This window comes from Erigeron canadensis, chromosome 1 (genome assembly GCF_010389155.1).
Source record: "Erigeron canadensis isolate Cc75 chromosome 1, C_canadensis_v1, whole genome shotgun sequence".
NCBI classification, from domain to species: Eukaryota; Viridiplantae; Streptophyta; class Magnoliopsida; order Asterales; family Asteraceae; genus Erigeron; species Erigeron canadensis.
The window spans coordinates 48,904,411-48,920,954 of NC_057761.1; the positions used below are offsets into that span (position 1 = coordinate 48,904,411).

A 16,544-nucleotide genomic window follows, 5' to 3' on the forward strand; every position below is an offset into this window, starting at 1 on the left:
AAGTTCCAGCTCCAAGCCTCTGACCACAGCCCCAGCTCTAAGCTTTTGTGTTAAACATACCCTTTAAGAAGAAAAGAGAAAATGCCAACTTTACATATATACCCTTCGTTTGGTTTTACTTTTACAAAACCATTTCCAATTTATGCATTAGAAAATTTTAACTATTTTGATGTGAAAAATGTTTTTTAATAAAGTATAAATTTATGAATTTGAATGGACAAAATTTTCCTTTAATTTCCAAAATGCAATGATCCCGCAGTTGTGAGGACCTCGGGAGGATATATATCTATATCCAGGAGTGAGTTATTTTAAGAACTCATAAAAAAAAAAGAATTCAAAAACCAATTTATACCGCATATTATTTTTTTCTCTCTTTCAATTAAATAATAAAATTCATCCAAATCATAAAAAAAAAAAAACTCAAAACCACTATGGACCACACATTAATTTTCTTTTTCTCTCTCTTCAATTAAATAATAAAATTTACCCAAATCATTCAAAATGCTTTATCTCACAAACCAAATCTCTTCAAGCATGGGTAGTATTAAAATTTCATTCTCTTTCATTAGAGATCCAATTCGATATACTTTTGACGACTTTTTAATTTTCGTTTTCTTTTTGGTGCTTACACATAACTTACACATGTGTAGGTTGAACAAAAATTATGATTCGGAACGGGCTTCGCCCTTAAAGATATTCATAAACCAAAGATAGTAGGGGTGATAGGTCATTGAGGGTGATAGGTCATAGAGGATGATAGGTCATAGGGGGTGACCGGTGATGGGTGATCTACATAACGGGTCCCGTCCTTAGCCGCTATGGCTCCGCCATGGACTAACGGGCTCCGCCCTTAACCTTCATTGTTGTGTACATATGTTCAATTAATAATTTACATGTGAAAACAATGATCTTACACATGTGCAGGTACACAAGTACAAGAGGAAAAAAAAACGAAAATTAAAAAGTCGTCAAAAGTATATCGAATTGAATCTCTAATGAAAGAGGACGAATTTTTAAGACTACCCATGCTTTTTATATCGTCTAACGATTTACGGTTTGTGAAATAAAGCATTTTGAATGATTTGGGTGAATTTTATTATTTAATTGAAGAGATAGAAAGAGAGAAAAAAATGTGTGGTCCAAAATGGTTATTGAGTTCTTTTTTATTTGTGGGTTCTTAAATAACTCTTCCTCTCTAAATCTATATCTATAATATATTATAAAACAAATTTTTCCTGTCTAAATTTAAGTTTCAACATTTACTTTCTCAAACTGTCCTCCTATTTATACTATATTACCTAAAATAACTATAATACCCTTCCTTTTTTCTTAAATCTCATTCAATCATTTTCTTTCTCTCCTCCATAAATCATTTATTATTTCAATTCATTCAAAATCTTTTATCTCAAAAACCGTACATCGATAATATAAAAATTATATGGTTGTTCTTAAAATTTTATGCCCTTTCATTAGAGTTGTCATTCGATATACTTTCGACCAATTTTTAAATTCGAGGTCGGAACCCCTACAGTTAAGACATTTAACTATCACACTTTATGACCTACCACTCCCACCATCTCACCGTCGCAACACGCGGGTACTTACTCTCGTTTCTTTATAAAAATTATCACACCCTCTATTTTTAGAAACAGTTACACAATAGTTACATACGGAATTGTTAAATTACCTTTAATAAATACTCGGCCACTTATGGAAAAAGTTTTTATAAAATACCAAATTTGCTCTTAATGAATTAACTTACACTATAAACCTTTATTTTAATAATAAACACTCTAAGACTTTATTTTTTAAAAATTTCCACTATCACTATTATATCATCCTAAACCACTTGACACAATCACCACCACTAATAGTACTATCACCGACACCACTAGACCGCCTTCCCCACCGCCACATTGCGCGGGTACCATGTTCATATATATTCATTAAGAGAAATTTACACTTTAAAAAAATGATAGTATGTAATTTTGTGGAGTTTGTTATCTAATGATTTGTTGGCTCATCATATAATAGTAATTGATCTTTGTTGAAGTTCAAACAAGAAAAAAGTTATATACATGCCAAATGAGTCTGTACATCGATTGTGAAAGTCAATGTATGAACCATTAAGGGGTCAAGGCAAAGTTGATGTGTAGATTACCTATCAAAAGAGATGATTTCATTTGCTATTAAGAACAAAAGTAAATTTAGTGTTTCGGTTATATATTGTTTGGTGGGTTAAAATGCAAAATATAACATAAAAACTTTCGAATTTTTAAATGAGTTAACACTGAAATTACTTAGTTACTTAAATACACACCAAAACTTTAAAGTTATAAGAACAATCTGGAGGTACTCAACATTTTTTGTAATTACAAAAGATAGTTTTTAATGAGTTTTGTAATGAGAAACAAATTTAATGGAGGGAAAAAAACGTAACATGAAAAAAAATACAAGTGACATCCATAAAAGTTCCAAATATATCAACATATTAGGGCAATTTTAATATTATGATAACGTTTGGCTTTATACAAAGGCGAATCCAGTATATATTAAGGTAGGTCTTATTAGTTTCAAAAAAAGTTAAAAAACAATATTATTTTTTTTCCAATGAACCATGTAAAAATTTAGTTAGAACCTACCTTACATCCTACTCTTGTTTAGAGATATCATTATATTGCTCATGTTATTCGAAAAACACTTGGGAAAGAAAGAAAATAACTTTCCGGACGGCTACATACCAAATGGAGAAGAAGGAGAAGACGTGTACTAGAGAAGAAAAGGAGTTAGCAACTTAGCATCATCACTTTTATGCGGCCAAACTTGTTGAATTTACCATCATTAATTATTATGAGTACTTTACACTTTAACCCTTAAACTATTTAAACCTTTTCAAAATATTTATATATGTTTTATAAAGTTATAGTTTACTCCTTTTACAATCTCATGAATACAATTTTATAAACTCTATGAATTTTGTTATTTCATATTTTGTCATGTGTAACATACATGGTATCCAAACATTAATATCTGACTTAGTTTTACATACACTATTGGCTTCTTAATTTTATTCAGCTAATATTTTTTATTATTTGTATATGTTTATTTTAAGTATTTGTATTATTCTTTTGATACGTTTACAAATTATTTTTTTCAGGGCTCATTTTTATTCTCAAACCAATCAGCCAGGTTTTGTAAGTTTTTTACATTATTAGAGACGAGACCTCATGTAGTGCTAATGTATGCATTATTAACAGTAGAAAAATTGTTCCTGTGTCGAATTTATGTTTAAATGTTTGCATTTTTTAACTCGATAAGTTGCTCCCACCAATTTCAAAAAAAAATTCCGCCCCAACTAAGTCGAAAAGGACCTACGTAAGTTGGAAAGCTGGATCCGCCGCTAGCTATATAAACATGATTTCTCGTTAAAGTAATTTTGTAAGATACCTAGATTAACCGATTTGTAATAAAAGTAACATGTTTAAATCTTTAGACATTGGATTTTATCTTTTGGTTTAATTCATAGTCCTGGCTCAAAAGAAACAGCAGGCTAAGGTAATTATCTAGAGCCAGAGACAAAGTTGGTAACAATAACGGGATGAGTTATGTATATAAATCCATTAATCAGTTATTGCATCTATTCATTTGTAATTACTTTGTATCCATCCATGTGTGTTTTCTTTTATTGTTTTGAATTTTATTTACAAAAACTCAAAAGTATCTAAATGAGGAATATAATAAACATACAAATGTAACAATATAAATCTATAAGTCATGCTTGTTTTCTTCATTCAAATTGCAATTTTAAAACCTTTACACAAAATCATATACTTCTAATATTTACCAAATTATATGTTTAACTTTTGTGAATTTAAATATGCATGAAGTACTCGTAATATATTTTAAAAAAGGAAAATGGGTAATATGTCTAAAATGATTATTATTTTAGGCTTCGACGAAGACATAGTAATTTTATGAGGGAAGAAGTGTTGAATTCCAAGCTCTTTTAAGAGAAAAACTCTGGACATCTAAAATGTTTGGCCCAAAGTGATAGAAGGTATTGCCTCCCGTGATGTACACTTGATAAAGGTCTGTCAAAAATTTTAGGAATCGGGGGCTTGCTATCTACACCGTCATCGATTATCTGTTTTATTTTTCGGTTTTTTCTCTAAAACCCCTATATATTTTTCATTTGTTTTTTTCCAGACCATCAAACTTTTTTATTCCTACTAGGTCATTAAAAGTTGTCAAATTGTCTCATATAGGTTATTGAACTTTTATTATTTTCTACTAGATCATTAAAAGATGTTATTAAGTTTAATGATAGCCACATCCACCGTTTGTATCGTCACGATCATTTGATTCTCAATCGTTTTTTATGAGATTTAGAGAATGAGCCCTAAATTAGTAGTTGTAGTTATAGGATTTATGATCGTGATTAGGTTTTATTTAAGTTTTCAATTTAAAAAAATCCATTGGTACTTAGTGATGGCAACGAACCAAGTATAGGCAAAGTTTAGGTAATCTCGGGCCCAAACCTGATTAAAAATCCCCATTCGAAATCCGGATCCAAATCCGAACCTGACGGGTCCCCGTTTACTTGCTAACTATCAAGTAGCAAACAAGACAGGTCTGAAGAATTCGTCTGAAAGCTACTTCTGGAAATCGACATTTTTCGCAACCGGATATTCATTATTATATTTTCTCTAAACCACTTTAAATACTATATAAATATTAACATGTGGCACATTGTAAACAGGATATTCATTATTATATAATTTAATATATACGGGTCGGGTATAGGCGATACAAAAAATGGAAGTGGGTATAGTAAAACTTAATTAATAACATCTTTTAGTGAGCTAATAAGAAATTAAAAGGTTCGATGACCTAGATGAGACAATTTGACAACTTTTAATGACTTATTAGGGAACAAAAAAGTTCAATGGTCTGAAAGGGACAAAATGAAAAATATATAGGGGTTTTAGAGAAAAAATTACTTTATTTTTTATTACATGCTTGAAAAATATGCCACTTATTTGCAAACAGAATATTTCAAATAATAAAATGTTGTTTTCTTCACTTTAGCTACAAATCAACTTAATATGATTTTCTTATGTTGTCACTTTCTTTAGTTTTGCCTTGTTGGCTATATATCAACGCGGCAATAATTATATGGGAAATGATATTTCTATAATAACTTTTAATCATATACAACAAATACTACGTAGTACAATTGTATACTATACAATAAAATTTGTACTTTTGTTGTAGATGGCTAATATTTATGGTATAAATATCACTCCTCTAATTTTATTGATAAGTCAAAATACTTTCTTGGTAAAGGATCACTTTTTTACGTTGAAAACAAAACTGTATTTTACAAAAGGGAAGTGATAAATCTACAACAACTATTAGCCATATACAACAAATGTACATGTTTTACTGCACAGTTTACAACTGCGTAAAATATACATTGTTGTGGATAACAAATAGTTGTTGTATATATATCATTCCCCTTTACAAAAGCGTTCATTTTTATTTGAAGGTTTAATTTAAAGAAGATGGTATACCTACAAGTCTTCCTAAGAGACTAAAAACACATGATTCATGTATCAAACATACAATCTATTAGGCGGTATATGTTTTAGTCATATCAATTATTCTCCATATTACAATTATACATCACTAGTATGCACCATTGTAAACATTTCATGTTGTGATACCTAGATCAAAACTTGTGGTAGTTTTATCATGTACATATATTTTTGTAATATAGTTTAATAGTTATATAATATGATAAATTAATCAAAATTCATGATTTTTTTTCAAACATTCGGTCGGAATATGACGTCAGAGAAACCTCACGTTACAAGTATTCAGATGAAAAACCTCAAGACTTGCAATCCCTAAGGATTGAACTCAAGACCTTGAATAAAACTTAGGAGTGCCTCTGATCAGTTGGATTAGTCATCATTGGCTAATCAAAATTCATGATCACATCCCTTAATTTAATGATTTCATGGTAATTGATATTGAAACCTACCATTTTGAAAATGACCTTTTCCACATATAATAAAATTTTCGAACACCTTATTCTGTCGATGTCGCAGGCGTGGTAAACGAGTTAGACCAAGACCCATAAGTTTCATTTTTAATAGGAAAATAATTTATCCTATTAAATTTTTAAGCTAATAATCTTTTTAATAATACTATAAAATCTTGACATTTGTAATTTATTCATTATCCTTCTTATCATTCTCTTGGTTTTTTTCAATGTGACTTGATTTTATGAGTAGAAGATAATTAAGTTAATTAATTAGAAAAATCCGTTACGCTTTTTAATGTCATGGTTGCGTGGATAGTTGGATACGCATTTTGGTCATAATTATTTTAAATGAAAATTAATTATATAAAATGGAGTTAGTTGAAGACTAGAAAGTGTTAGCTTTTTTCAACTCACATCTGTTCATCGAAATTTCATTATAGATTACTAAACATGTGTCCCGCGATGCGGTGGTGTGGTGACGGCGACGACGGTAGTGTTGTGGCTGCATGTGACGGTGGCGACAGTAGCAGTTGCATGCGGTGGTAGCAATGGTAGCGTTGCAGCTATTAATGTAAAAAAATTTAATAGTCGAAAGATGTATGTTGTAAATAATTTTATTAAGGATAACATAGACATATTAGACATAGATATTTAAAATAATGAATAAAAAAAAAGGGTAATTTAAATTTATCAAATTGTTTTTTAAGAAATTTAGAAATAACAAATGATTTATAAGGTAGTAAAATTATACCGTAGATACTTAGGGCTGTAAACGAACTGAACAGCTCACGAACCGTTCTGTGGTAAGTTCGTTCGTTTAGTTAGATAAACGAACATGAACAAAACTCTCATTCGTTCTTTACGTTCATGAACGTTCGATAATCTGTTCGTGAACGTTCGTTTATTTATGTTCATGAATGGTTGTTCGTGAACAATAGTTCATAAACCGTCGTTCGTGTACAATAGTTCGTTTATGTTCGTGAACAATAATCCATTATGTTCATTTACATATATATATATACACACATAATAACCAATATTATAAAAAATAGTTTAAATATAAATATTTATTTTATATAATATATATTAATACCTAATTATTTAAGAAATGTTTAAATAAAAATACTTAATCTATAAATATTTCGTTCGTTTGTGTTCGTCAGGGCCGGCCCTACAAATGGGCAGGCATGGCGATGGCACAGAGCATCACTTTAACGGGGGCATACAATTTGTAGTCCATGTTACATTATAGTATGTTCATTAACGACATTTTAAAACCAAGGAATGTTTAACTTGGTTGAAATTGGTAGAATAAATAGAAAAAAGAAGAAAGAAGAAAGCAGTTTTAGTTTTATGTCCAATCGGAAAATATGGTGGCCTGGCGGGACGGATATATTAGCCGCAGTTATGAAAAAATGAAGAAGATTACTTACCAAATAAATTTACAGCCTTTTATTATTTATTATTATTATTGTTTTTTTGGGTCCCTAGTTTATATAAGACTTTTAATTTAGTCCCTAATTTATTTTGAGTCTTTAGAATTTATCTTGTAATTATTTAGAGATCGACTTTATTTTACTATTGTGATTTGTGAATAGCCTACACCTAGGCACCTATTATGTTAAATTTTTTTATTGACAAGTATTACTTTTATTATTGTAATTTTTTATTGAACGGCTAATTACGTATTACATACACTAAATTTAGTTTTACTAGCTCTTAAAACTACCCTAAAACGTATCTAAGATTTAAACTTTTACAAACATATAGAAATGCAGATTATTTTAGTTAAAGGTTGACAAATGTTAGATTACGACAATATAACATATTTTACTTTAAAAGATTAACGAAGACATCATTGCATGTATGTGATTTATGTTGATCTTAATTATGATTTGAAGTTATTTGCTAAGTTTGTAAAAATGTATTTATATAAAGAGAAATCGATTTGAAAATGACCGTTCTTGTTTGACATGAGTTCAAATCTCTTAAACTAAACGTGTTGTTCGTCTACAAAGTTTAATAAGGGCATATTTAAGCTATCAAGCCCTGAGCATAAAAAATCTCAGGACCGGCTCTGGTGTTCGTTCATTAGTGTTCGTTCGTTTGTGTTCGTGAACATTCGTTTATGAACACAGAGGAACGAACATGAACAAGTCATTATATTCGTTTATCTGTTCGTGAAGCGTTCGTTAAGTTAAACGAACGAACATGAATAAAGCTCCGTTCGTATTTATTTGGTTCGTTTACAGCCCTATAGATTCTAACATTATTTTCTCTAATGATACATAGGGCACATACCGTACTATGCGGGTTATTGAAATAGTGATGTTCAAATATTCAGATTTGTTTTATATGTACCGATTTACTCGTAATTTATGAATACATTAATATTATTATTAGAATTAAAATTTATCAAACCTTAGGATATATTTTGTTTGATTTTATCATAAACTGTAGCGTAATTCATTTTTTGTATAGAAATTATATATATTTTATATAGAAGAGAAAAAAAGAAAACTTTACTTTGTTGTTTATGTATAAGATCATTAGTAATGGTAGTATTACCACACCAATGTGATAGTGTCAGATCATCACTCCACCACTAGTCCACAACCACACCACTTCCATAACAATAACCTAAAAACCTATATCCCATAATATTTGGGGATGTTTGGTAGGACGGAATGAAAATGATGGAAATAGAATGAGAATCACTTCATTTGTTTGGTGACATAAGAGAATGGAAATAAAGTGGTAGAAAAGGGAATCATTTCCATTCTCATGATTCCTCACAAAATAGTGAATAATGGTGAGAATGAAATCAAATTACATTCTTTTCTTTTTCTTTTTTTCATGTATTTAACTATTAACTTTAATTATCTATATCATGATATTAGAATTAGTTTTTGTTAAAAAAAATTATATTAATTCGTTTATTTTATATATTTCTTTTTGTTCATTCTCTGTTGTTACCAAACAATGTAATTATTCTCTTTCCAAATACTCATTCTCTTTCCTACTATTTTCTTTCTTTATTACATTTTCATTCTTTACGATTCACTCCTACCAAATGCCCCCTTAGAACAATCAATCAAAAATAAAAGAAAACAATAAAAAAAATTAACCACACTACCACCACTCAACTCTTTTCAAGGTAGACACACATACCTTGAAGCTTCCACATCACTACCACACTACCTTTTATAATGGACCACCTTGACGATACCGAAATAGAAGTTAAGACCTTATCCACATCATGCACCATTACAAAGGCTCTAAGAGTAATAATCATATTGAATAAGGAGTTGAAACTTGAAACAAACAACCAAACTTTTTGAAGGATACAATTAAATCATACTATAGTCGTCTGTCCCCTCTCGTTTTCTCCTTTTTAGTGTAGCTTTGTTTATTTATTTATATAACAGCCAAATGTAGAATTTATTTTATTTAAGGGTGTTGGTAATGATGAGTGTTTCTGGTAGTGAATGGTGGGACGACCCACTCGCACACCGTCACCATCACCTAAGCACTCACGCGTGAATGAATTTGAGTGGTCCGGGCATATCGGGTGATAAGTGAGTGGAACGAAAATCAAGGCCATAAAGGCTCTTTTTGTCAGCAGATTTAATTTTCTTTTTTGTTTCTTCTACCAAATAAAATTGTTTTTAATATATTTTAAATATATGTAGTGAGTGGTGGGTAAGGGTGGCAATGCCAATAAAAATTGAGTGAGTGGTGCATTTGAGGTGGTACAATATGATTGGTTGGAAGTGAGTGCGTAGCGGTTGGCAACGCCCTAACAAGACTAAAGACGTACTATATAGTTTGAAAATGTACAACTCACCAATCACCACGATATAAATATTTAAAAACAAAAACACTTTAATAGGCATTAGGCTCACCAGTGAGAGAGGTGGTAGCAAATCAGCCATACGATATGATGGAGCTGAACATCCATATTCTCCATCTATTATTATTCATATTCACTTTCACCTTCTTCATCTTTCTCAAACCAACCTCCGGAGCCGACGACGATGACTGCTTACCAGCCTCTTGCGGCCTTTCCGAACCCAAAATTCGATTCCCGTTCCGCCTCATAGGCCGCCAACCGCCCCGCTGCGGCTTCCCCGGTTTCGACCTCTTCTGTGACAACAATAACTTAACTAATATTCGTCTTCCCTCGTCTCGGTCATTTGTGGTCACCAGAATCTCCTACGTTACACAGGTTTGTACTTCAACACTTGCTTTTCTTTTAAAATACAGAATCATTATTTATTTATATTTTTCTGTTAATAATGTTAATTGACAACTTTATATATATATATACAGTACTCGTGTGTGTGTGTATATATATATAATTATTTTCTAATAACTTTAATACTAGTATAGAAGACAGTTAACCTTAGATCCATCTGATATAGAAAGTTGTGATCAGCCAACATTAGAAAAGTCAATGAATTAGCATATGTATTATATTATTATTATATTATAGTTTGGTATATGATATTATGATGATTCTGATTACAACAACTTAATTATATTATATATAATTATAATTATATTTATATATAGGTGATATTTATAGATCCGGAATTCTGTAGGCCAAACAGAATGGCGGATGTAAATGCAATTGACACACCCTTCGAGTCCAGCAAAGAACGAAGCTACACATTTTACAACTGCTCGGTACAGAGTTTCGGGTTCATGTATCCGGCGGTGCCGTTTCCGTGTCTAAGCAGTGTGAATTACTCGGTGATAGCTGTACGGACGGGGCTGGTGAGTACGCCTACGAATTGTGTAAAAGTGAAAGAGATAATAGTGCCGGTGAGATGGAATGGGGATTTTAGACAGGAATTGGAGTTGAGATGGTTTACACCTGATTGTAGATCTTGTGAATTCGAAAATAGAGCTTGTGGTTTGAAGAGTGATGATGGTCAGACTACCTGTCTTGGTGCTTCTCGTGGTATGTTGTTACCCTTTCTCCTTTTCTACTTTATTTCGTGATATGCTACATCTTTTCTACTGTTAATAAGATAAGATGATAAGTGTGGGCGGTATGATTTTTCGCACTACCATAAATCAGCACGTGCATTCACACACCCTTTTAACATCGGCATTCCACAAGGAAAATCAGCACCATTCTGCTGATTGCGAATAGACACATAGGGGTGTTGTGGGTTTGCTTTCTTGATTGATTTTTAATCAGGCCGGACTCGCCAGTCCAAACGGTTCAACCGCAATTTGATGGGCTTGTCCGGTTTTTTCTTGCTCGGCTAAGATTTGAATTTAGGTGGTGTGGATACTGGTACAATGCTTTGCCAAATGAACTAGAAGTTCATCTGTCTTATTTTTCCGACTGTATTATATAATAACAACAAATCAGAGTAACTAAAAAATTAATCACAACTCTTCCTGCACTTGGAATCAACGCGCGACCTCATGTTACAACTTACAAGGGAAAGGGGGGAAGCACGTGGATCTAAGAACTAACTTAGAATTATTTTTCACAGATGTTCAATATATGACTTTAAGCACTTCTAATTCTCATTAAAAATTAAATATAAATGATCGGTTTTCTCGGTCCTGTCCGGTTGATTGGACCGGTTTGAGCATGAACTGCTTACTAGGGAGGTATGATATCCGATCCCGTTTTGAACAGATTGACCCTAATTGTCGTGACTAGTCTTCAACAATAACTATGTTAACACAAAATGGACCAAAAGTGATATGTCCGGTTATTAAGGGTAGAGGAAATATCGATGGTCACCTCATGGTACAATTGTTGTCACGTCAAACAAATGATTTATGGCGATGAAAATGGGGTAAAAGTTTGGTGTGAACCGTGAAGCGTGGAAGAAAAAAAAAATGAAGACATTTCCCTCGATGTGTTCACAACGAAACACCTTTCCAACTTGCGGGCTGTGGCACTTGTGCGCGTTCAGGCCAATCGTTGAACCTCTTACCTAGAGCTCGAAACCATACCCTACGTAATATGAGTCATATGACACAAGTGTTAGTTTGTTAGAACTAGGAGGGTCGGTTGTGCATTTTTAGTTTTTTATGTATGTTTTAAGGCACAACTTAAAAATCCTAATATTTAAACTTTAAGGAGTTGAATAGTCAAGTAGGCGTGTTTGGTGACTTGTTAACTCGGAATTGTTTATTAAGTAGAAGGAATGCTTAATGATTGTTTTTTTTTAGAATCTTATGGGTGTTTGGTTCATGAAATTCTTTGAAATTCTTAAGAATTGGAATTTAAATTCCATTCCTTTCATTTGTTTGGTTAAGAAAAGGATGGAATTGGAATGTAAGAAATTCCATCAAATTCTTTAAATCATGGAATTTACAATTCCTTCAACATCTTGATGGAATCTTTAAACAATCCATGGAATTCACTCATGTTTACCAAAATGCCTTCTTTTAACTATAGATCAAATAAATAAAAAAAATAAAAATCCTTTTGTAACCTGGTTCAATTATCCACCGGATGTTGACCATCAACACCATCCAACATCGAGCTCCGTCGTTGATTATGACTTCTGGCCGCCGCTGCTACTTGTGATTTCCGACCATGTCGCTGGGAAAAATGTTAACCCCATCGGGTTCCATTTGCTGTTGTGCGACCACCAACCAACCCGCTAACTACCTCTTGCCACCGGTGCTTACCATTTCCGGCCGCCGCTGATTCTATTTTTATATTGTTAAGCAATAGTTTGTTTACTACTCGTTGTAGGATTAAAAAATTGAGATCTTGTTGGTATGACTTAAATAAAGAAAAAGGGCGGTTGGGAAAAAAAATTTGATCGGAGTTGAAATTTACAGATTAGGTAGAAAGACTTTGGGGAAGAAGATAAAATGGTATTTTGATTGTTGTTGGTACGCAGCCACACATCACTGGATCAATACATCATAGATTTTATTTATCTACATTATTATATTATTATTATTATCAGTATACAGTACTCATAATTTAGTTAGTAAAAATAGAAACTTATAATAATTGTTTAATAAAAGGGTAGTATTGTCTTTTGTTATAACTTTTATCCCAATAAATTTATCTTAATTCCATTGAATTCTGTGAACCAAACACATAATACATTTTCACACTTTCAAATTCCAATTCCTTCAAATTCCAATTCCTTTGACAGATTTCAATTCCTTTAAAAAACACTCCGCGAACCAAACGCCCCCTTAGAATTTAGAATTGAAATTAAAATATAAAAATGAGAAATCCAAACACTTGTTTATTTTTGTCGGTCGATAGATACAAACAGATACGGTCGTTGTAAGTTTGTAACAATTGAATATTGCCAAATGCCCAAATGCTTTTTTTTCCCTACGACTATTGCCAAATGTTAATATGGGCCCCTTTATGTTTATAATCACTAAACTTAACTTGGTTTTTCCAAATTCCCCCTATATATATACATGGGGTAAGATATTTTGAGACCACCTCTTATTTTAGAACTAACTAGGACCATTGATTTTTTACTCCATCATCATCTACTACGATATACAAGAGTTTTTTGTAAAAACACGAAGACATTCCGGCGACAGACCCACCAGAAAATCATGTGTAAGTTAACTTACACATGTGTAAGTTACTTACACATGATTTTTCTGTGTGTCCGTCACTAGAAAGTCTTAGGGCGCGTTTGGTTCACAAAATGTTTTTGGAGGGAATGGAATCTTTCGAAGGAATTGGAATCTGAAAGAATGGAATTTAACGGAATGTTTTTGATATTTTGAGAATTCAAGTGACGGAAGGAATGAAATTCCTTCCTCCATCCCCAAGGAATGGAGATTCCATCAAATGATGGAATGTTTACATTCCTACGGAATGAGATTCCTCATTCTTTGAACAACCAAACGCACTAAGGAATGAAATTCAATTCCAATTTCATCAGATTCCATCAAATTTTGTGAAACAAACGCGACCTTAGTGTTTTTACAAAAAAGTCTTGTATATCGTAGTAGATGATGATGGTGGTGTGTAAGTTACGAAAATCAATGGTCCTTTTTTGGACTTTTTTTAGTTGGTCTCAAATTATCTTTCCCATATATATATATATATATATATATATCATTTACCTAGAGACTAAAATTTGTTTTGGAAAATCTTTTTTCTTTACTTCTATAGTTCTATGTATTAATCTATAAATTTCTATTATAAGTAGCCTTTATAAATAATTTAATTACTTTTAAGCACAAGCTAATTATAAACTTTACTTTTATTAAAAAATCAACAATATGTAATTAAAGAATTAGCTGTAGTGGGCGTAGTGATTTTTTTCCTTTCTTTTTCCGTTGACCTTTATCAAACTTCATGTCAACTTTTTTGAAGATACAGTATAGTTATAATTTATAAATCCATTCGGTAATTACAAACCTCACAAGTGGTAATATAAAAAACATTTAGTTACTAATTTATTAAAGATAACTGATCTAATAACTTATTAACCGGACCATTGTATTGACTTTTGCTTTCAATAGGATAATAAAGTAATCTTTATCTTTATCTAAATGAATCTTTACAAACCAAACATATTTTACTTCATATACTTATTTCACGACTTTTTTCATAAACTTATTTGAGTTTTATTTAACTGTATAATTTATATATATATGCCCGTATATTTATATAGGTCTAAAATCTAGTATATATTATTTACCTGGAGACTTAAATTCGTTTTGGAAAATCTTTTTTCTTTACTTCTATAGTTCTATGTATTAATCTATAAATTTCTATTATAAGTAGCCTTTGTAAACCCTAATTGGATACTAGTGAACTTATACAAGGGAACCCATTATTTTTTGAGCATTATGTTTTGCCATATAAACCGTTGATAATTTATTTTTGTGAACAAACTTTATTAAATTAAAGTTCATAAAAGTTAAGGGATTGAGATCTTTTAAGTTAAAATCCTTAATTGAAGTTAATAAAAATTAAAAGGCTTAAATATACGAGTTAATAATAAATTAAATAAAGATATGTAATTTGAAAAAAACATGAAAAAATTCCAATAGGACAAATTAAGAAATCTACGTCACGATGTACGTGTCATGTTTGGTGAAGCGGTAAGAACACCAAATTAAGTAGTACTCCTAATAAATTTAAGGTAAAAGTGGATTGAAGCGTTTTGGGATTACATATTTGATTTCGAAAGAGTGAGTTAAACAAAAAAAAAAAAAAGAATATGAACTTGTTACATTTGTTTTTCGTTGGGTGACATGCTTTTAGTGATATTCCGTTTCGATGATGAGGTCTTTATATCTTGCATTTATATGTTCGTATGTATTTGTCTGGTCCTAACATTATTGTAGGTTTTCAGTGTTGATCGTTGGTATTGTAACTTTAGAATCACCTTTTGTTAATCTAGTTTGGTGGTGGTTGATTACTTTCAAACATCTTACTAATTTTAGTCTTTACGTGAAACATATACATTTCCTTCAATATGATATGTGAAACCTACAATCACAAACATCTCTCGAATATTATTTATTTAAGGCTCTAGAAAAGTGGATACTTTTTCCTTAGTGTTATTATTCAATACCTTTTTTAGTTTTTTCTTAATCTTATTATTGGCACTTTCTGAGCCAATGTCAATGAAATTCAATTCCGCCACCAACAAGATAGAAAAAATGTGAAATGTAGAAAACCTTATCAAAAAGACTGCTTCGAAAATTCATTAACGTCTAAGTCTAATTGTTAAACATACAATTCTGTACGTCACGGTATGCATTTAATAACATATCAAAAATGGCATTCATCATGCCGTTTTAATACTTACAATGAAAACTACCGTGCTATAGTACAGTCTAAAATAGGCAAGTTTGAATTTGTTTCTCGCTTATTAAATGGCAATTATTTACATAATTACATGCAGGCATTCCACGGGGAGCTAAATACGGATTAAGCATAGGCATTGGGGTACCTGCATTAGTATGCATCATTGGGCTTGTATGCTACACGGCTTCTAGAGTTAGAGACTATAATGAAACTCACCACCAAAGTATTGACCTCTTCTCCATTGCTATCATCCCACAACCAACCACTAGAACGGGCTTAGACGGAGCCACAATTGAGTCATACCCAAAGACCTTGCTCGGGGAAAGTTGTAGATTACCTAATGACGACGGTACTTGTGCTATTTGTCTTTCAGACTACAAGCCTAAAGAGTCGTTAAGGACAATCCCGGAATGTAATCATTACTTTCACGCGGATTGCATAGATGAGTGGCTTAAGTTAAACGCAACGTGTCCAGTATGTCGGAATTCACCCCAAAGTTCATCATTGGTTACACCATGTTCTTCGGCATCATCCACATCATCCACCTCTGTAGATTCGTAGGAATTTTTCCAGAGATCTTGAATATTTTTGATACCTTGTATATTTGTATGTATAGATACTACATAACACGATAAAATTGTTATACGATGTAATGATGTATTGTATTTGGCTCATGGAATGCACGACGCAATTTATAGAGTG

General features: G+C 31.6%; 1 protein-coding gene across 1 annotated transcript; it reads left to right on the forward strand.

Moving 5' to 3' along the window:
* Positions 1–9,930: 9,930 nt before the first annotated feature.
* Positions 9,931–16,544, forward strand: LOC122585826 (RING-H2 finger protein ATL22-like). The gene is made up of 3 exons (XM_043757949.1): positions 9,931–10,277; positions 10,625–11,015; positions 15,940–16,544. The coding sequence occupies exons 1-3, from the start codon at positions 9,990–9,992 to the stop codon at positions 16,401–16,403; spliced, it is 1,143 nt and encodes a 380-aa protein (XP_043613884.1). The 5' UTR covers positions 9,931–9,989; the 3' UTR covers positions 16,404–16,544.